This window comes from Corapipo altera, unplaced genomic scaffold, assembly GCF_003945725.1.
Source record: "Corapipo altera isolate COAL_440 unplaced genomic scaffold, ASM394572v1 169, whole genome shotgun sequence".
In the NCBI taxonomy this organism is placed as follows: Eukaryota; Metazoa; Chordata; class Aves; order Passeriformes; family Pipridae; genus Corapipo; species Corapipo altera.
The window spans coordinates 1,230,122-1,250,982 of NW_020884946.1; the positions used below are offsets into that span (position 1 = coordinate 1,230,122).

The following is a 20,861-nucleotide window of genomic DNA, read 5'->3' on the forward strand; positions in this document are numbered from 1 at the left end:
AGAAAAATTTCTTTCTGTAAGAAAACAGGGAGGAGGAAAAATTTCTGCTTTACACAGTAGCCCATTGTCTGAAGTTTATGATGGTAAATGTCATTACACGAAGGTCAGAAGTCAAAATGAATCCAAAGCCTCCTCGAAGTTCCTTTCAGGCCTCCTTCCACCTTTTGTGGGTTTGCTATCACTGTCCTATTCAGTATTTCCTTCAAACCTTTGTAGAAAATTCAAAACTTGTAAGGTTTGTCTCTATAAAGTACAGTGTCTCAAGTGTGCAAACCAGAGAAATCAGCCCAGAACTGAAGTTTTATTTGATCAATCCCACAATTTTTTTGCATTCATGAAGCACATCATAAGTTTTGCTTTAATAACACTCACCAAACACTCTAAAACCTTAAGCACAAAAAAGCATCTCTCCCTCACATTCTCTCAACCACATGATCTCTTTAATTACCTCTTCTGGAATACTGGATTATGTTAAACAGATGCAGAGTCAAAATACTGTGAAGGCAAGAGCTCCAAAGAGAGAGTTTGGTTGTTATCTGTGTGACCAGCTCAGGTCCACCCAAACAGAGGCACATCTTCAGGTGGCTGAACCACAGCTGAGAGAAGTTCACCAAACTTTTGGCCACTTTTTGGTAGAAATGGAGAGTTACTGGTCCTACAAATTTAGTTGTGTCAATATGAGAAGACAACAACTCATTCAAGAATAAGAATGAACATACCTTATAAAGACAGGGAGAGAAAAGGTGGAATAACCTCATCCAGCTGAAATGAAGCTTCACAACAGCAGCTGCTGAGGAAAGCACTGCCTGGGGAAAGGAACAAGCTCTAATGCTTGGAGCCTGTAACCTCCTACCCAAAGAAAACTTTCCACACATCATTTCCCAAAGAGCTGGAGAATAAACAAGCTGCTACAGGTTCAGAAATTCCTTGATCATCCAGAGTGTAAATAAATGTGGATGCTCTGATCCCAGAAAGTCCTGGTTCTCAGAAGTCTGATCCTACAGAAGAAAGCATCTCTGCAGTTAAACTTAACTGAGATTTGAGATTAGCAATAAAACCCAGAAATCTGCCTTGCTGCAGGGCAAGTATAAAATGTCCTTTATCTCACCAGGAAAGTTCCAGGTTCTCTTCAGGTTCCCCTCCTCAAGAACAACATCCCTCAGCAAGCTGAGCAGTGCTGTTTTAGACATAAGAGCTGTCCAAGCTGCAAACAGGGGGTGCTTCGTCATCTAAGCCTTCAATCACTGCAAAGTCTGGGAGGAGAAAACCTTGTGCAGCTACAGGGACTGGAACCAAAGTTTCTTTGGTCACATGAGACCCACGAGCGAAAACCAAACACACAGATATCAAACCTGTACTTGCTTCCCCCCCTTTTCTTACCCTGGGTTAGGGCAAAAGAAAGAAAAGTATCCCTCAGTGTCTTAAACTTAGAAAACAGGAGAGGTTCTCAGGAAAATCTCTGGAACCATGGAAGTGGTAGCTGTCAACATCCACAACACTTCTGGATGATCCCAGTGTGAGACAGATCACTGGAAAACACTGGTCTTTTCTCAGTGCAAATGCCAAGCCAGCAGTCCCCAGAGGGAGAGTTCCAGGGAATGTGCAAACCTGACCTCAGTGCACCAAGACCCACAGTTTTTCAGCTTGACTGGGAGTGCTCCCCCTGGTACCAAAAAGCAGAGGAGATCCATCATTCCCTGGCTGTGGTAAACTTAATGTAGGAAGATCTCAGAGCTCACAGTGAGATGGAGCTGGAAGAGGACAGAGAACTGAACAACAGAGCAAGTTGGCAGTGCTGGGCCTGTAATGAGCTTCCTGAAGTCCCAGTGATTGCATCTGCTGCTGCTGAAATTAGAAGGCCAAAGCATATATTACCACACACATTACCTCACTCCAGGTATCTGCAGAGTCCAGAACTTCCTGAAGGACTGGCAGAATCACTGTGGACAAGAGACAGGCAGAATTTAAAGGCAAGTCTGTACACAACACACACAGCCTCACGTGGGAGGTCACCTAAGCACAACCTCTGATGAAAGCCGAGTGGCCAAACTCCTTTGTTTTCATGGAAGGAGAGCTCAGAAGATGATAAAAAAAAAATCATCTTGTAGGAGCAAACCCATAGTGCTAAAGAACTCTGAACTGCTTTGTGACTGCCAGAGTATTTCTACATGAGCAGAAGAGGCTGGAGCATTCAGCACATGAAGCCTCACCATAAGCACTTTGCTGGGGACACATCCCTTCAAAAGGGATTATCAGGATAAAGTTCTCCCTGTTTTCTTCCAAAATATTTGTGGGGTGTTTGGTGTTGAGTAGGAGCAAACCAGCAGGATCCCAAAACAAAGTAATCCTGCATCTAAAAGAAAGCATAAACATGTCTCAGACAAGAGACCCACAAGACAGTGGGAAAAGGAATTCCCTGGTGTCACAAGAGTCACCCCTCGAGTCCGTCACTTGGAGAACAGATAACATTACTCATTTTATATATTTAGATTTTCTTCTTTCCATCAACAAAATCTTAAGGCATTCTGGAAAACAAGCATTTTCCAATTTGTAAAACAGGAGTAGCAGCTGTTTGTTTCTTCGAAAAGTTACTGTTGGCCCGTGAAACTCGAATTGCTTTCTGTGTTTTCAAAATAATTGCCCCTCTCAACAAAGCCTTGGAGCAGAGGAGTCTCATCTCCTCTTTGATTCAGTTCCAGCTCCTCTGTTCCAGCAGAGCTGCTATGACTGAGCATATGCTGCTTGATTTTTCCAAAACACAACATTCCATCCATTTAAGACCATTTCATTTGGACACGAGTTTGAGAGAACAGGAAAAGTATATCCATCATCAGCTGCATGTTCCTCTTGCTACATTTTCTTCTGAGCATGGAACAACCCATACACAGAAGAGGAATTCCTGTATTATAGATGCTGACAGCCCCAGACTCCAATAGTTGCATAAAAGCCCTCGTAGTCATCAGGCTGTTCCTAACTTTGCTCCAGCACAAACCCCCAGAACACCACAGCAGATCACTTTTTTAATGTTCTAGAGAGAATCTCCCTTGGTAAAATCCCAACTTGCAGGGATGAGTTATCCCCAACAGCAAGTTCAAAAGGCAGTACCAACCACACAGGTAGAAACAGTATGTTTGGCTGATGTGGCTTCATTTGATCCAAACCCAGTTTTGGGTGTTTTCACCACTTTTAGGAAGCCAAGAGCAGCCCAGCTCTCAGGAGAAATGCACTTCTAAGACCAAATCCATTCTAGCCAATTAACAGCCCAATTAGAATAAATATGAGACAGGACAGAGCTTCACCACTACAGTGGTGGTCCAAAATTTCCACCCCAAATTGCTGGGAAGGGTGAGGAAGATGCAGGAACCAGTCAAACTGGAACAAGAGAGCTTTAAACAAGTCATGCTACCTTAATCTCAAGCCGTGAAAATTTTATGTTCCAGTGAAACCATCTCCAGTACAAATCCTACTTGTTGCTCTTCCAGTGGCACAAACAACTGAAGTCATTCCGTGATGGGCACAGCAAGGTTTGCACTGTCTGACCTCACACTACAGCACTTAAAGCTCAGCTGAGATGCAGCCCCTCCTTTCCACAGCTCTCCATTATCACAAGCCCAAACCCCCCAGGTTATTCCTGACACAGTCCAGGAAGCTGCAAACTGAGACACTGCACAGCCTGGATCCCTGTGGGAAGCCAAGTGGAAGCATATGGGGAAACGCAACATTCCCAAGTTTAACACTAGTCCTGCTGATCCCTGCACCTTCCTCTGCTTTCAGAGGGCACCCACGTTCAAGCAGAACCAGCTCTAAAATATTGATTCAGAGCAGATGTAGTTTAAAGAGAGCTTACAAGGAAAGCATTTTTTGATCCTTTTTCTTTTTACCCTCTGCAGGGAGAGCATGAAAACAAAAAGCAACATTAAGTCATAAAAAAATAATTGTTGTAGTCCTCAGCAATTTTTAAATTCCCCTTCCTTCACTAAACATCTGGGGTTTGTTAGAAAACACTATAAAATGATTTTCCAAAACCTTTGACATGCATTCTGGTCAATAGGTCCCAAAAGCTCAGGAAGGAGAGTTTCAAACCAAGTAAGAGTTGTTATTTATGAAGCCTTACTGGTGAAATTGGTCTAATCCTTCTGTCTGACCATTCCCTGCTACTGAAGGGCACAGGGACAGGAAGTCAGCAAGTTAAGGTGATGCTCTTTTAATAGAGAAAAGGACAGTACACCCAAGAAACTATTATTCAAGCAGACTCAGTGTGATGAGCCAAGGAAAAGCTGTTCCTCCACAGCCCAGGACTCTGGAGATACCTGTGCCATTAAGTTACTTCAGAACAAATTAGTGCTCCACGAACTGATTAGACCATAAATAAGCCCAGTAGGAAAGAGGGAAGCCACTGACAGGCACAGCAGCTGAGCTCTACAGCTCTAACTCACAATGAACACCACAAAGCTGCCAGTGCCAAAGGGATCTCTGGTCCTTTTACTCCCCATTCAAAGGATGTCAAAGCAGATGCAGTATCTGATCACAAGAATTCTATACTTTCATTTTCTCTCGTCACTCAAAGCACAAATTGCAGCTCTGTCCCCGACCTAATAATTATTGGTATGGCTGCATTTTGTTCTCTTCCAGCAGCAGCAGGAAACTTGATTGGAGCTGCAGGAACCCAGGCAGTGACTGCACAAGCTGCTGTTGTGATAGCACAAAGCAGAAGCCAACTCGGCAGGTAATTGGACTTGAAGTCGGAAAAGATCTTCCCCAGGCAGCTTGAAATAGTAATTTCATAGGGGAGAAAATAGGTTGGCTTTATCCACCACAGGTTACCAAAGGAAAACTTTGATCCTAAGACAGACAGACATAATAAATACCAAGACATACCACTATAAAAAGGTAATAAAGGTGGGGTTTTTTGTAGTCTGCAGCAATTCGAAAGGTATTTGCAACCTTCTGTGGGGTCAGTATTAAGAATGGAATCACTCAGGCACCAAAGCAAAACATTCCTTCTTAGAAAGGAGTACTTCCAGTGCTTGATTCCCTTGCCCACAGACTTAATACTTTGGAAAGTCTCAAATCCCATATACACTGTTGCAGTCATGCTTCCAGAGTAATCCTAGGGAATTCTAGAGGGCTACTGTCAACTGTTCATGCTTCCTAATGCCATACTTCAAGCAATTCAGATGCACACAAAGCTCCTTCTTCATTTCTCTAAACTCTACACCCATGGAAGTAATTCCAAAGCATTAGAAACCAATAAGGAAATCTAAATGCACACAGGCCTGATGTCATGGGGGTTACATGATTAGAGTGTCCAGTAAAACCAGTAAACTCAGTGTTAGTGCCAGCTGCCAGCACCCCACTCATATGGGACTGGGGGGGAGGTCTTTCTCCCACTGTTCCACAAAAAGAACTCCAACTAACAACATCCAACAAGGAGTTAGTGATGGCTGAGAAGAAAGAAAGAGGAGTGAAGATCCACGTGTGTAAACCTAATGGTCCACTGAATCAAAAAGACTGGATGTGCATTGGAACATGAACACCTCTGCTCAGCAGAAATTGGAATCATACAGTTTTCTTTAGATAGCATATTATTCACCTACTTAAGATCTGTAAGAAAGATATACTGTTCTTAAATATTATTCCACAGTGATATTAAGCTGGTTTAGCTTTCACTCACAGACATCTGTTTCCCTGTCAGACATGTACCCCCAACCAAAAAAAAACAAACCCACCACAAACCCCCAAAATATAAAAATCCCTTAAGAAAACCTCTCATATCCCTCCCAAAACCTAGTAAACTCCGGTTCAGCATTCCAGCACTCCCAGGTGACCCTGTGACATGATGATTTTGAAACAAACTCTCTAGTTCAGCAAAGGAGATTATTAAAATCTTGGATTCATACACAGTTAACGAAGACTCACAGTCCCTCACTCCCCACCCCTGACATGTACACAAAGAAACTCCAGACAGCATAAGAGTTTTAAGCTTCCTTTCTTACCTTCCTTTCTCACAGCAAACACAATTTTGAGAATGCTGAAAAAAGTTTGTCTTAAACAGTGTGACTTCTGTGAAAAACGGGATACCAGAAAATCTCCTGACTGCTGCCTAAGCACAGAGTTAACAAAACAGGTTTTAAAGGGAAGTGCATAATGTTGAAGAGGTGCATCCATATTTTAACAATACTCTGAAAAAACCTGAGACTCATTACCCCATGCAGTGCTTTCCCCTCAGACACACCCATATACCCAAACAATCCTAAGTTTTCTCCAGCACCTCAGAAGGCAGAGTGGCAAAAAACCAAGCTTTCAGTGGAAGAAACAAAAGGCCCTGATTCATATGCAATTAGCTCAGCTAAATTTACTACTGAAGCCATTGCTACCCCAGCTGTCCTTGACACCTGCACAGCAGGGAAAATGGGACGTGACAAGCAGCCTCCTGCCATTTATTGCAGTTTTCAGGCTTAGAATTGGTGACAAATACAGTTCCTCAGCTGCTGCATTAACACAATTAGCACAAAACCAGCCCTGCACCTTATTCCAGTATCCACATCAGAGACAAAACCAATGGAGACAGTCAGTGCCTCGCCCACCTCTGCTAAATCCACCACCCAAGAAGCACCAGTGCTCTAAACATAACATGTGTCTTCCCACTCCAGATTTAGCTTGCAGTGACAGACAAGCAGAGCAAAACAGAAAACTGGTATCTGAAAAGTTAGAAGGAAGGATATAAAGGGAGAAAACTTGTTAATATCCTGTGCAGCACAAGTTCCCACTGTTTTACCTTCCTTAAATACGAGTTAGACTGAAAGACTGAGAGCAGAACTAAACTTTTGAGATCAAGTTGTTATTTTCTAAGAACCAAGTAGCTCACTCTTTATCAGCCTGTGTTTCTGCAATCACTGACACAAGTTGTGTGCAGAAACCATACCTAGCAAAATGATTTAGGCTCTGGTGCCTAAGATGTGAGAAAAGCCTATGACAGCATCTTAAAAATAGAAGAGTCCTCTCTGTGCATGGAAAGAGCTCTCACTGAGATCCTCTGCACCCCTGCTCTGGCACACACCCACCAGCCTTGCCCCAGACAGCAGTATAAACACATAAAAGCTCTTTTATTAGGGTTCAGAGAAAGTGCAGAAGAATCCATTCAACTTGACATATCTACCTGAATCCAAATCCTGGGAGGACGGGCTTTCACGTCCCAGCCCCTGTGCTATCTTTATAAGGGCACTAATTTGTACAGCACACATATTTTATCTGCACTGCAAAAACACCACAGATGAACATTAACCAGATTCCTTGTGCTGTCTGCCAGGTGTTTAAATATTTGGCAACTCAAATACTGCAGTCTAAATGCTTCAGATTATCCAGTGAGAACACGGGTACATTTCCAGCCACTATGTAAAACACATTTTTTCCCCATTTGTTACATTTTAAGCAGTAGACTGGAGTTACCAACACAAACATCACACTACAGGTCTATTTTGAAGGTCGAGTTTATTAACTCACAAAAGCTTTCACTGAAAAATATGCACAGAAACTTCTAATCCAAAAGACTCCCCATTTATCTGCACTAGGCAGGCGCTGCACAAAGGATTCTGCAAAGAAAACAAGCTCTGATATTGTATATTTTGATAAGTTTAGGTGTATACCAACCATTAGAAAACATAATCCCACACTACGTATTAAACAACATCCTTCTCTTGGTCCAAGTTAGACAACACATTTCTGAGCAGCGTGAAGATCCATGACTTTCTGAAGCTTGAAATATATTCCACCACCAGAACTTTGACCTGGACAGCTCTATACATTAATATATTACTACGTTAATATATTTACTGCTTTTCCTCCTTCACTCACACTAAACTTCAGGTAAAAACTTCCACAGTATCATTATGAGCAACAAAAATGAAAGGCCCACAGGGATCATGACATTTTTTTATAGCATGTCAGTTATCTTCCTGAGGAGGAAAGAGATATTACTCCAGTGAGAAAGACATTAAAATACTTTTTCTGTTTTTATCACAAAAGCAGTGACAGCTTTCTGAACAGGGGCAGGAAGGTCAGATTATCTCACACCTGAGCTTATAGGCTATTTTAAACTGGTAACTGGATTAAAATTAAAGCCATATACCCTCAGAAAGAAAACCCCCTGCAGCCTCTTCATCAAAACAAATGTATCCTACTACCACAGAACAAACCCACAGCAAGGCAAATCAGCAGTAACACACGAGGAATTCTCCACTCGGGATCATCAGAAAACCAGGATTTGTCCCCCCTGTGCCATACCTTTGATGCTTGAGGAGTAGAGATGACATGAACAGTGCTGGGTCTAACTCCATTGGCCTTGGGTCGCTTATAAAGGGCAAATCTGCTTTTCCTGCGTCCTCTGTCACCATTCGGGAGGGATCCATTGTACCTGGAAATAAACCACAACAGCTGAGCATAAACCACCACCAGTCTGGAACATGGAAAAGGAGGGACTGGACGTGTGGCCACAGAGGAGGAGAGTGGTAATTCTGGTATCATCAAATGCACAGGCAAAACAAGTCCCAGCCCTGCTAAGTTGTGTTTCCTGAATTATGAGCGTTCAAACATTCTTTACCTACCAACGGTTGAAATTCTGTTCTCATTAAAAAGGTAATTAAATGAACTACTACAAATGAACTACTAAGCTGTTCAGCCACAGAAATACTTCTTTGCCTCTAGAATCAAAGGAATTTGGAATAACACCCTACATCTTCACTAATTCAGAACAAAGGGAGTTTTACAATGTTTTTACCCTATCAGCCCTCTTCAGACATCTCATACAGGAATGGGGCCAACCCAGAAAAATAAAGTAAATAGGGGCAAATAAAACTGTGTGAAAAGGAATTTTACTCATACAAAAAAGCTTTTCCTCATTGTTTCTCCCCCTCCCTTTTTTTTTTAAAAACTCTTAATCCTAAAGGCTTCATCTATTATTAAGGGAAGAGGATGCAAGTGTTTTTAATTTATGTGACTATCTGAAGCCTCACTAATGACTTCCTTTATCAGGTGTAACACAGTAGCCTTCCACAGTTCTTTCATCTCTCCCTGAGGACACAAGACCCAGAGGATTAATTATTCAGAGAAGTCTTAAGCCTCAAGGGGACACAGCTCCTTCCCCAGGGAAGGGATCAACTGGAAACTTCTTTGCAATGCATAAGCACGGAATTCACCTCCACCTCACCCCAAGATTTAGGTCAGGTTGATGCTTCCCCCCACAGCACTGTCACCTGTGACATTCCTGCCAACTCCCAGCTGGTCCGGGAACAGCTCTCAGGGCAGAACATGGAAAGGAGAAGCAAAAGGCAGCAAGGCAGAAACACAGAATCTTTTATTTTCTTATCGTAACATCCTGAATATGTAACTAAGTGGTTTGTGTAACAGGAGAATGCACTTGGAGAGCTTCTCTCCTTCTGCAAACAAACGGGGAACAGGGAGTGGAGGAAAGCAAGGGGTGTCATTGCTGAGGCTCTGCAGAAGGTTCAGTGCTCACTCCAGGCAAGCATCACCTGCTGGGACACAGGGAAACAGCTCCCAACTTCACATGCAGGGATCCCAAATGCAGGACAGCTGAATGTTTGAGCAAGAACAGACGTAAGATCAAAAAATCATCTCAAATCTAAGCAGTTCAGAACATAAAACCTGGACCTTTTAAAAATACACATTTATTACATGATGCTAAAGCCACACAGAAAGTTGAGACACTTTCAGCTGGGCTGAAATTGGACTTGTCCTCTCATTCCCACTTTCATAGGGAGACTACGGAATCTTTCTGGAATATTAAAGGAGATTCCCTGACACAGCAGGAAAACAACAGGAGTAAATCACTATTATTTCACGCCAGACCTACATGTACCTTGGAAACTTGTTATCAGCCCTACACCAGACAAGAGAGGCACAGCAGATCCTCATCACAAGAGCCCAACCCCTACAAAGATACATCAATATGATCCACAGGCAGCTTAAATACCAGCACTTAAAATAGGAGTTATTTGATTCTCCAACTTCAATCTCCCTGGATATACACACATGTTTTCTTTCAAAGGCACTGTATTACCAGGAATATGCCAGCAAGTTTTAACTTGCCTGAAGACAACATTCCTTCTACAAGTATTTTTATCTGAAAACCTAAGAAAGCAATAATTCCCTCAGAAATAATGTGTAGTGACTACATATTACCACTGCTAGCTTTACATTCTGTAATTATTATTTTTTTTAATATTTGTGTAACTGTTAAGTGATACTGAATTAAAGCAGTTCCAGTTAAAACCAGGCAAGTGGGGTTTTATTCTCATGTTCACAAAATTTCAACTGGGAAAGGCTACTCCATTTCATTTCAGTCTCTGTGGGGTTTAGTTACTTTTAGGAGAGAGAAAGAAGCTCCTCAAGGTTAAAAGACCTTTTGGAAACTTTAAATAGGAAAGAAATCCAAGCAAAGCGAAAGTTGAATTCATTCATCCTGATTAGCACCGACAAATTTTCAGGAGGGTTCTCTCCTCCTGCCAATTTCTGAATTTCCTTTCCACAAAAGGGCAAGAGGAACTGAGTGGTGGTTTTATGATTTGTTATGCTTTAATTATAGACCTGCAGGTTTTATTTTGCTCTGACAGTGGCAGAAAGAGCTGGGACAATTAGTAGGCACACATGTTTTAGAGGAAAAAAAAAAAAAGAAAAAAGGGTGTCAGAGAACTTGCCTCTTTTCACAGCTGGCACATTCCTGCATTTTTCCTAGGCCAGGACTCTCAGCTTGTTCTCCACAAACCAACCCTCCCCGTGGCACTGGGGCCACACCTTTGCTTCCCACTTCTTCAACAATATATGCCCAGTGACCCGGCAGTAATGCCAAGGGATCTTCCCAGCCAGGGCAGGACCTGCCCCACTCCTGAGGCACAGCCCGTTCATCTTGGCCCATCCCTGCTTTTCCAAAAGGAGCTGTCCCACTGGATTCTGCAGGAATACAAGCATGGCTGCCCATACCTTTGCTGAGTCAGCTTTCCTAAGCACAGGCACAAGGAACTACAGCCAAAAAGCAGCCTCCAGCCCTCTCCTCTCCTTCACTTCCCTCAGCTCTTCTGAGCAGCAACAACTTCCTCCTTCGGAGCACCAACAGGATGGAATGGCACAGGAAGAGAAGGGACAAGCACTGAGGCCACAAATTCCCCAGACACTGGGAGACTCCAAGCTTCCCCACAGCCAACAGGAGCTTCCTCTCACAACTCCTCAGCAAGCATGAGCCCATTTCCCTTCCCCCTTCCAATAATTCCAGAAGCAGCTTCGGGACCAGCACACGAGCACACCAACTGTTTGCTTCACAAGAAGGCCAGTGCTGCCCCTCTTGTTCCAGAAAACCTGCAGGTGGAATTCTCCTCTGCCCCACCAAAAAGCCCAGAACAAATGTTGTTTCCAACTAATAAACCAGGGGAAAAAAAAAAAAACAAATTTCATAGACACAGAACAACAGTTTCTGAGACCATCCCGCTCTCACGTGGGCACTGCTGGAGTTCTCCATGAGTTCATCTGATCAACATATGTGGAAGGAACAGTCCTGTACTTCTTCCAAATACCTCTCAGTGACAGCAATTCCAGGACAACCTGCATTATGAAACCTCCTGGGATAATCATCTCAGTTGATAGCAGCACCATTCCTTGCAAATAAGGGAGTGGTGCTGGCAGAGGCCATGGGCACCCTCATTACCAAAGCCAGTTTCCTACAGATTTACATCAAACACTTGAGGACTTTGGTACATAATGAATTGCAAACTCCAATTAAGCTTTTCCCATGGTTGGGATATGTAAGGAAAGCCTCTCCTCCACATGGATTCATGGCTGTCTGGAAAGCAAGACCACACATGTTCTCTCCCACGGTCCACTGTGGCAAGTTCCTATTTTCCACAAGTCTTGTACTACTTGTACTACTACTGGAAGTACTTGACTACTTCAGAGATCAAGCTTTGAACTGTTTGTCAGATGGCTTGTTACACAAGCTTTTTTGGTTTATGTTTATTTTGGGGTTGTTTTTAAAAAAAGAATCTGGCCTAGACAGTGATAAAGAGTAAACAAGACCTCTGCTATTTGGGACAAGAGCTCTAAATCTTGACCTGCACCTTGAAAAGTTCAACTTAAGAAAGTTACCCTAAAAATTAAGGTGAATATCCACTACCTGACAGAGAAAGTGCTGTATGGAGCCTATCTTTTTAACAATGCTATCAAAATACAAACTATCATAAAACTTTAATACTTTCCATCTATCTCCTGAAAAACTACAAGCTGAACAATTCCTAATTTTCACAGGTAATACAGCTCCTGGACAAACAGGAGTCATTTTACTTTGCTTTCCTTGTCTACCACTAGCAGATCTACTGCACACCTTGACATTTTTAGATGAAAACCATCCCATTTCAGACTTCACTGTAAAGAGGTGACGTGCCACAGTTCAGTTCTTACCACAGCTCTGATGAGTCAAAGAGCACATCTTTGCTTACTAAACAATAAAACTGCAGAAGTAAATTCAGACTTGAGGGAATTTTCCCTTTTAAGTACATTCTGATCCCATATTTGGTATAATGCTGTAGTACACACTCAGTTTGTGTGTTTTTACCATCCCTGACCCAGCCTTGTCCAACCCCACTGCCCAAAGCAGCAGTCTCACCTTTCATCTGTTTGTTCCTGCTACATCTCTCCCTGGTTCACATGAAGGGGAAGCAAAACTGGATTTGTGCTTTAAATTTAGTTTTAAGCCATATAAAGCCACAGAACCACTTATATCAGCAACATGGGAAAACAGCACAGAGGGCAGGGGAGATTCCCTTGGAAGAACTGAGAGTCTCCAGCTCTCAAGGCATCTACAACATTAAAAAGTTAAAGACACATTAATCACCTTTGCAATCCCCAGCTCCAGAGCTTTTCAAGGCTGTACACTCAGGTCCTGACTAACTGGGAAACTCTTTTCTGCTGAAGCATCCAGTCCTTCCTTCTTTGGACACACATTAAAAGGGGAAAAAAAGCCACATGTTTATAGTTTACAGCAAAACACAGAAAGCTTCAACATATACAACACTGACAACAAAGTGAGTGACCTTGTGCTTCCTTCTGTGCAATATCACTGCCAGTACTTCAGGCTCTTCACACACACCCTCTCCCCTTGTATCACACTGAACAATTCATTTTGTATCCAGAACTGATGGACTGTTTCAGCACAATAACTTGAATGGTTATGGATTTTCTTACTTTTTCAGAAAAAAACAAGAATTACTTCAAATACATTTTTCTGCACCAGAGCTTCAGAAAACAAGCAGGTGCTGCCTGCCAGTTATCTGAGAATTCCAGTGAGACAGAACAGTGAAGTTATTCTCAAACTTAATCTCATGGGGAAGAGCTGCCAAATAGGAAAAGCAAAGCTAAGTAGTAGTTTTGTACCACCAGGATACTACTGGTTCATTGCTTCCTTTGAACTCTATTCCCTGTTCCTGTGGATCAGTGTCAGAGGCATTAACTCAGTATGAATTTCAGTCTAAGCTTGTCTCCAGCTGATTACAGGCATCAGTGTCTGTCTCAGAGGCACCTCCACCACCACCAGAGGTATTGCTAGTCCTGTTCCTGTCAGGAATTTTTGGCAGTGAACATAAGGCTGCTCCTTGAAAAATGGAGTGCTACAGATGACTACAACAGGTAACAACTAACACTTTCAATGCTGAATTTTTTTGGAGGTTGGTAGGAGGATTCTGTTATCCTTCTTGTCATTCCCTGGTACTCAAAAAGCCTGGATTGCCCAAAGATTCCTTTCTCTTTTCTCAAGGTGCCCTTTCCCCACTGAATCACATGGACCTCTGGCAAAACAGAGTTGCTTCCTGACCACAGAGTGACACAAAGCAGAGCTGGGCAGAACTTGGAGGCACCTTGTCCATCCCCAACTCAAAGGCTTGATCCAGTCCATCCATGACACTTGTGTCTTAGTCTGGAAGATCCAGGCCTCCCCATCACCTTTAGAGTAAAAACTTTCCCCCTGCACACAGCAAGGAAGACTCAGGTCAAAGCAAGGCTCCTCCACTTCCTGCCAAATCCACCTAAGAGCTTAAACCACCTGTTCCCTCCTCTTTTTCACAGCAGGCTCATGTGCTACAAGATTTAATTCTCGCCTGATTTTTTTTTTTCCTTCTGAAGGAAAACATTTTAAGTCGCTAGAGCAGCAAACTAAAGTAGTATCAGGTAGAGTTTTTGTTACTACAATTACTACAGCAATGAGCAAGTCACAGGTGAGCAAAGGGCTTCCATCCTTTGATCAGCAAAAGCCACTGAACCAAGACCTTTGGTTTCTGCAACCTTGGAGGAAGTCCTGGATGAAAGACAGTCCCACCTCAGACTCTGCTGGCTCAGACATCTCCAGAGGTACAAACACTTCCTAATCACTACCAGTTGTACAGCTTAACAAAGCCAGTCTTCCTGCAGAGCAAGAAAATCCAAACCAGCAAGTTCCAAAGTCACAAATAATCTCATCTCTTTCCCCAATTAAGAGCAATGTTTTTGTATCTGTGAACTTGATTATCCCTGAGAAGGGTACGGTGGAGTCATTAATTGTGGCTATGGTCAGTTTGGTAGGGATTTTTTTTTTTGCTTTTGAGGCAAGTGTTTGTTCTTAGAACTTGCATCTCTTAAGTCATTTTACTATCATAAAGCACTTCAGGAAGCATTCCCTCCTCCAGTACTTTTGGAATACTCAGGGGCATAGTGATCAGTGCAGTGTGTTCACCACAAGCCTTCTCTTCCCAAATTTTAGCACTGCCTGCCTAGTTTACTGCTACCTGTGCAGTCCAAGAACCTTCAGAGAGGCTGCAGGGGTTCAGTAAAATGCAGTCTGACCCCATAACCCCAGATTTCTCAGAGAAGGTTGATTTGCATCACTGGCTCATGATTACGGGTTATTTTTAATTAATTAATTTTTTTAGCTACCCTTCAAAAGTCGCTCTGCTCCCATCAGGAAACCAGCAGTCAGTTTGCCCAGAACCTGTTTTCTGTTCACATGCAGGTGGGTGCTTTCCTGATCGGAATCACAAGTGGGATTCTAAAAGGTTATGCACACCCCGACAAAAACCAACATACAAATCTCTCAGAGGCACCTACAGCGGATCAGATAAGCTGGAACCTACTTTAGACAGGGTGTATAAATTAAGGAGAACCTTATCTACTGACAACACCACAAGCAGTCACATGTGCAGGAGCTGGGCTTCTCCAGGGTGACCTTAATTTCTCCCTGGTGTTCTGGGACAGAAGTGGTTGCCCTTCTGGTTTGTGGGGAAAAAGCCTGCTTCTGGCTGCTGTGCCCTCCTCCTGTTCCCTCCACCTGCCAAGTGATGAAAGGATCTGGTACAGATCAGAGTAATTCCCTGTGAACTGTTCCACCTCCCACATTCCCTCCACCACCAGCACCACTAGACTGCTATTGAAACAACTGTAACATAAGAGTAATAAAAAAAAAAAACAAGTTTGTTTCAGGGAGAATATTTCTAGAAGATACAGCTGACTGATCCTCATGCATGTTTAGCTTATGCAATACAGGCACTTCAAGAAATTATGCACCTGATGTATGTTAACTTCACCCGACACAAAAAGCTAAAGGATGTTATTTGGCTTGTAAATACCAAAAGGATTGTGCAAGAACTGCTTTTAATCAGCTTTATTTTACGCTACACATCCAGTTTCCGTCAAAATTCCCAAATCTCTCTGCTATCTTGATGTTCTCCCCCTCACTGACATGAGGGAAAAGAAATTACAGAGTAAGAAAACAGAGAAGTAGAAGGGAACAGTCTCCCAGTGAGGGGCACAGGAGGTAGGACTTTATTACTCCAACTACCTGTAACATAAGACAGAGATCCAGCCACGAGTATAAAGTAGCTGCTATTCCTTCTGGGATGGGAGGAACTTTCTGTAGAAGCTTCATATAAATCCCTTTGATTTTTCTTAGCAAGTGGTTTGTTACTTGCCCCAGATTATTTTGTTTAAATAGTCTGTTACTTCTGCTTTTGTGAAACCAAAGGCAGCTGCATGAGCAGCACAAGAGTTTGATTAAAAGCCAGTGTTCCAGAAGAACCTAAGGAAGAGCCGGTATTCCAGAAGAATCTACAGGACCACGCTGATGCAGACTCCTAGAGCACAGGATAAAGCTTCCATTAAAGCAGTCAAATAACATGACAGTTCCAAACAACTTAATAGCTGCAAACTATCTGTAGGCAGCCCAGTTAAGCACTACAGCCAGAGGAAGGAGTGGCTACAGTCTCACAACATAGATTTCTTAGAAGTCATCCATAACCATGGTATTAGTAAGGGAAAAGAAAGGCAGAAACTTGAACCAGAAAAAAAAACCCCAACATATTTAAGATACTATTATACCAATTCCAATATAAGTAATATGCCAGCAGAGCACTAGAATGCAAGAGGTTTTCCTTTTAGAAAGCAAAGGCTAAGGGAACCTGCTCTTTCACATTATGACTTCCTTAACAATCCTTATTTCCAACATTTTACTGCTCCCCCCAGCATTCATTTAACAAGGAGGCAATTTTATTCAGTGCTTTAAGCCCATCTCTAAAGCTGTCAGCTAAAACCATTCACCACTGCATAAAACCAGCAATGTTAGTGCACAGCAAAATACAGGGTATAAACTAATCAAAATCATTTCAAAAACCTGGTTTTTATTCCAGCTGAAAGAGCACAAGAGGTGGGCAAAGCACCATGTTTAGAGAATCCTCTTTCCAGCCCTAAACCTCTCATAGTAGAGAGGAAATGCTACTCATCTCAGAAGGATCTATAATCCAGCCAAATGCCACTGGAATTGTTTGATACAGCATTTGGTTAAATTAAATACAGATAGCAGAAAGTGAGATCCTCCTTTTACTGCATTCAAAACAAGTCAGACAAACACAAAATCCCTTTCAAAGGGAAGTACTGTGCACAGCTGGGTTTCCATGCACAAGAGAAAGACGTGAAGGAGGAAGAGTGTTGATTCCAAACACCAGAGGCTCAGGAACCACACAGCTTTGTTTGGAAACAATTTACAATCTACTCCTTAATGCCAGATCAAAAAAAGGCTGCAAGTTTCAAAATTAAGATAAATTACACTTCATAACATGCCAGGGGACAGGAGACCTCAAAACCACCCTTCCTGATATACTAAATGTGCTCCCAACCTATTTGTGCTCCAAATGTGCTGGAAGGTGCAAAAGGAAGCTGTTCCAAGTTTTAGCCTGAGGAATGAATAGCAATAACACCACGTTACATTTGAAACTTCACTACATTAAACATTATGGGAGAAACTACATTTCACTCACAGGGCCATTGAAAATAAAAGCACAATCCCAACAAGTCATTTCCTAAGACATCAAATGCTTTCCCTAAAACCCTATCAAGGACTATTTGACAGTTCACATTTTTATAAGAAAAGTGATGGCTTTCTTATAACTTCAGTTCTCCTTCAAATACGAGCAGTTGCAATGTCATTTTTGTGATTCCACAGACAAGAAGTTCCAGGATGTCTGTTACTTACAGCTTGTTCAAACACTCAAGCATGACAAGAATCTTCTTAGCTTGGTTTCTGTATCATTTAGCACAGAGGAAGACCTAAAATTTGCATCCATTTTGTGAATATGGGTGATCTCACCAGCAGTGTTACTGCATAGAGAGGCACAACTACTGCATCCTGACCTGCAACCTCTGAGTCAACCCCTATCAATTTAAACATTCCTTTGAGTTTCCCAGGGAAAAGACACCCTTAGAAAATTGCACAGCTCCCAGTTCAACCCCAAGGGTTCAACAGCATCTCAAATGTTTGCCTCAGAAAGAGCAAATAAAGAACTAGGTTTCCTTCTTTGTAGCACTTGCAAGAATTGCTGCCTCTCAAACACAGCAGCTTCCTCAATACCACTGGTGCTGCAATATCATCCACTGCTCCATGGCACCAGCAGTCCAAGGGAAGAGAATTTCCTGCACTCCCTGCTCCAAGCACAGTCTGAGGGGGTAAGCAAGAAGAAAACACAAAGAGTTACCTTCCTGCCTTCTGCACTCAGCAAGATCCAGAGGTTAAAGCTTCCATGTGCAGGTTATTTTAGAGGGCTCCTGCACTATCACCCTGCTGGACCAGATGTCCCAGCCTGGCTGAGAATCCTTCTGTGGTTACATTCAGCAGGAATTACTGAGGGTGAGTTACTGTCAGAGATTCCTGCTTTTAGCTCTTATTCTCCAAACAATATAAAGGAAAAAAGAAAAGAATGGGCATTGTCTGAGGTAGCTGCAGAAATCAAAGCAGTGAGACAAAGAGCACACACCAGCCTGGAAGAACTGCACAAGCACCACGAGGTAATGCAGAACTACACCTACAACAGCCTGCAAGGGAGCCAAGCAACACCTGCTCTTGGGTAACAAGAGTGTTCTGTGCCCCAAAACCCACCCAGGATAAATTATTCTTCATACCTCATTTTAAAGAACTACCTGAAACCTCCTGGATCACCTGCATGTACCATAAGCACAGAGTCATCACAGCACTGCTGAAGCTTTGGGGTTTTTTTAAAAAGTCTTAATAACCCAGAAATTAACAGTGCAGCAGTGCAGAGAACTAGACTTCAATGTATCTTCTTCAGACTAAAAACACTCTGACAGCTCCCTAATTCACAGCAACCTTGGGTGTTTGCTTTTATCATAATCCATAACAAAGTTAATCAGACATCTCTAGCCAGGAAAAGATTTTTTGCAAGGCTGTGAAGTGTTTACTGCTGATCAGCAAAATGAATTCTGATCTGTACAGCTTTGTGACAGAAAGTCTTTCAGCTTCACCCTTTCACACGCAGAATTCTGAGGTTTTTCTTCCCTTAAGAGGGCTTCCCAAAATGTTACATCAAACATCGATCCTTCAGAGGCCTCCGAACACCACCACAGATATTTAAGAACTATGAGGTATCTGCATGCACATACTAAGAATGAATCAAAGTCACAGAGCTGTTGAATTCCTAATGTTTGGGGGTTTTTAATTTCTAAAAGCTGAGAGACGCTGATCTCCAGCAGAATCTCCCTACACAACCTCTTGCAGTGGCTGCTGGGACAGGACACCTTGCACTGCTGTTGTCTGCACATCCTCGGTGATGCAGCAAGACATGGTTTTGTGCAAGACGACGACACAGGGCTCGTGCTCACACACAGATGCCACCACTGAAGTCACACTGAAGGCTCTCCAGCAGCTGAGTTTCTTGGAAGACCAAAATTTTCACTTATTTGCAGGGCTACTCCAGCCTGCCCACTCCTGGTTACGTTCTGCAAACTGGAGCTTCATTCCAACAGATGTTAAGTAACGTGCCCAAGTGGGACAACGCTTTGGAGAACAGAAAACAAGTTTAAAACCACGGTTAGTTCTCCCTCAATTTTTTTTTTCCTTTGGAAATACAGTTCTTTTTCTTTGCCAACACCCACAAAGACTGTCAGCATACTATTACTATTTTTGTTCACTAACTTTCAAAAAAAACAAACCACTCCATATGTTTCCCTCTATTTGACTGTATTCCTTTGATTTTAAAGGCAAGGATGCCCTATGGGGCAAAGCAGACCAAGAAAACAGAGGATCTGTTTAAAGCAATGTTTCCCAAAGTACAGGCTGTAATTTCAAACAGCATTGCAGGACTTAGAAGTAGCATTTGCAAGCCAAATGGAAATTCAGCTGTAGAAATAAAGCTCATGAGCCTGAGACTGAAATTGGAAGTGCACTGCCCAGCAACCCATAACTGGAGGAGCCAGTTCAGAGGCACAGAAATCAAGTAATTGATTGCAGCTGCCTGGCTCCAGAGATTCCCTTCTGCTCTCAAGTTTTTATATCTGACATCACTCTCCATAAGGGCACCTTGGCCATGCTGCACTGTTTTCAGCAGTAGTAGGATGCTAAGGAATTTTGCATCTCACTGCAGTGCAGGAGGATGTGCAAGTACAGATATAATGTCTCCTTTTTCTGTGGGTTTTGCAGATACCCAAATTCTTACCTGTCTTCCCTCTCCCAGCTAAAGGTTCTGGACATGCATTTCAGAATATGAACAGCACACATTCCCTTGCTACTCTGTCAATACTTTGGCATTCTATCCATAGCAATATCTCTAAGGGTCTCCCACATGTGTTTTACCTTCCTCCCACAGCCCCAAAAAAGCAGAGAAAAGAGCTGCAGCATTTGCTTCTGGTATGTAGAAATCTCTCAGGCTCTACCACCTTGAAGGGGAGCAGAAGATAAGAATGAAGTCCAGAAACACTCACACTCCATCAGTTTGTTTCAGTACCTTTGCCTGTAAAACTCAGACTAAGTCTTCTGGAAGTGTCCTTTATAAAGGAACAAGCCTGAAGTCCACGGGAGAGAGGCATTCATGTCTGGACAAATCCCAAACTTCTCCTTTTGGCCAAGGACAAAAAATCCTCCACCAGGTTATTTTACAACCACTTGGAAAGGGAGACTTTCCACATCCAGAAAGTTTAATTTTGAGCAACACGGAATACTAGCCCTAGTTCTGCAGCGAGCTCATTCATGAGGCAAAAGTATGAGGCTGCTGAACTACACAGGACATTGTTTGCAACTCCCAATAAAAAGTTTCAGGTTGTGTTCAGAATGACTCCAAAAAGCCAGTTTTCCAAGAAAAGCAGACACTTGGAGCTATTCTTCAGGGACATCTTTTTCCACTGAAAAGGCAGAGAGGAACTGATCCAAAGCAGAAGTACAGACAGACCACCACCACACCCTTGCCCTGTAGTTCATGAAGGCCACTTAGGGCTTCTCCAGGACCCCAGTCCCAAGCACAGCAGTTCTGATCCCAAGGCACTGCACTGACTTG

At 42.7% G+C, this 20,861-nt stretch overlaps 1 protein-coding gene across 1 annotated transcript in view; it reads right to left on the reverse strand.

Annotated features, from left to right (window-relative positions):
- Window positions 1-20,861, reverse strand: part of PELI2 (pellino E3 ubiquitin protein ligase family member 2) — a 64,308-nt gene that overhangs the window by 31,022 nt on the left and 12,425 nt on the right. The window contains exon 2 of the mRNA XM_027662552.1: window positions 8,284-8,413. Coding sequence (XP_027518353.1) covers window positions 8,284-8,413 — 130 coding nt within the window. The remainder of the gene's footprint in view (window positions 1-8,283; window positions 8,414-20,861) is intronic.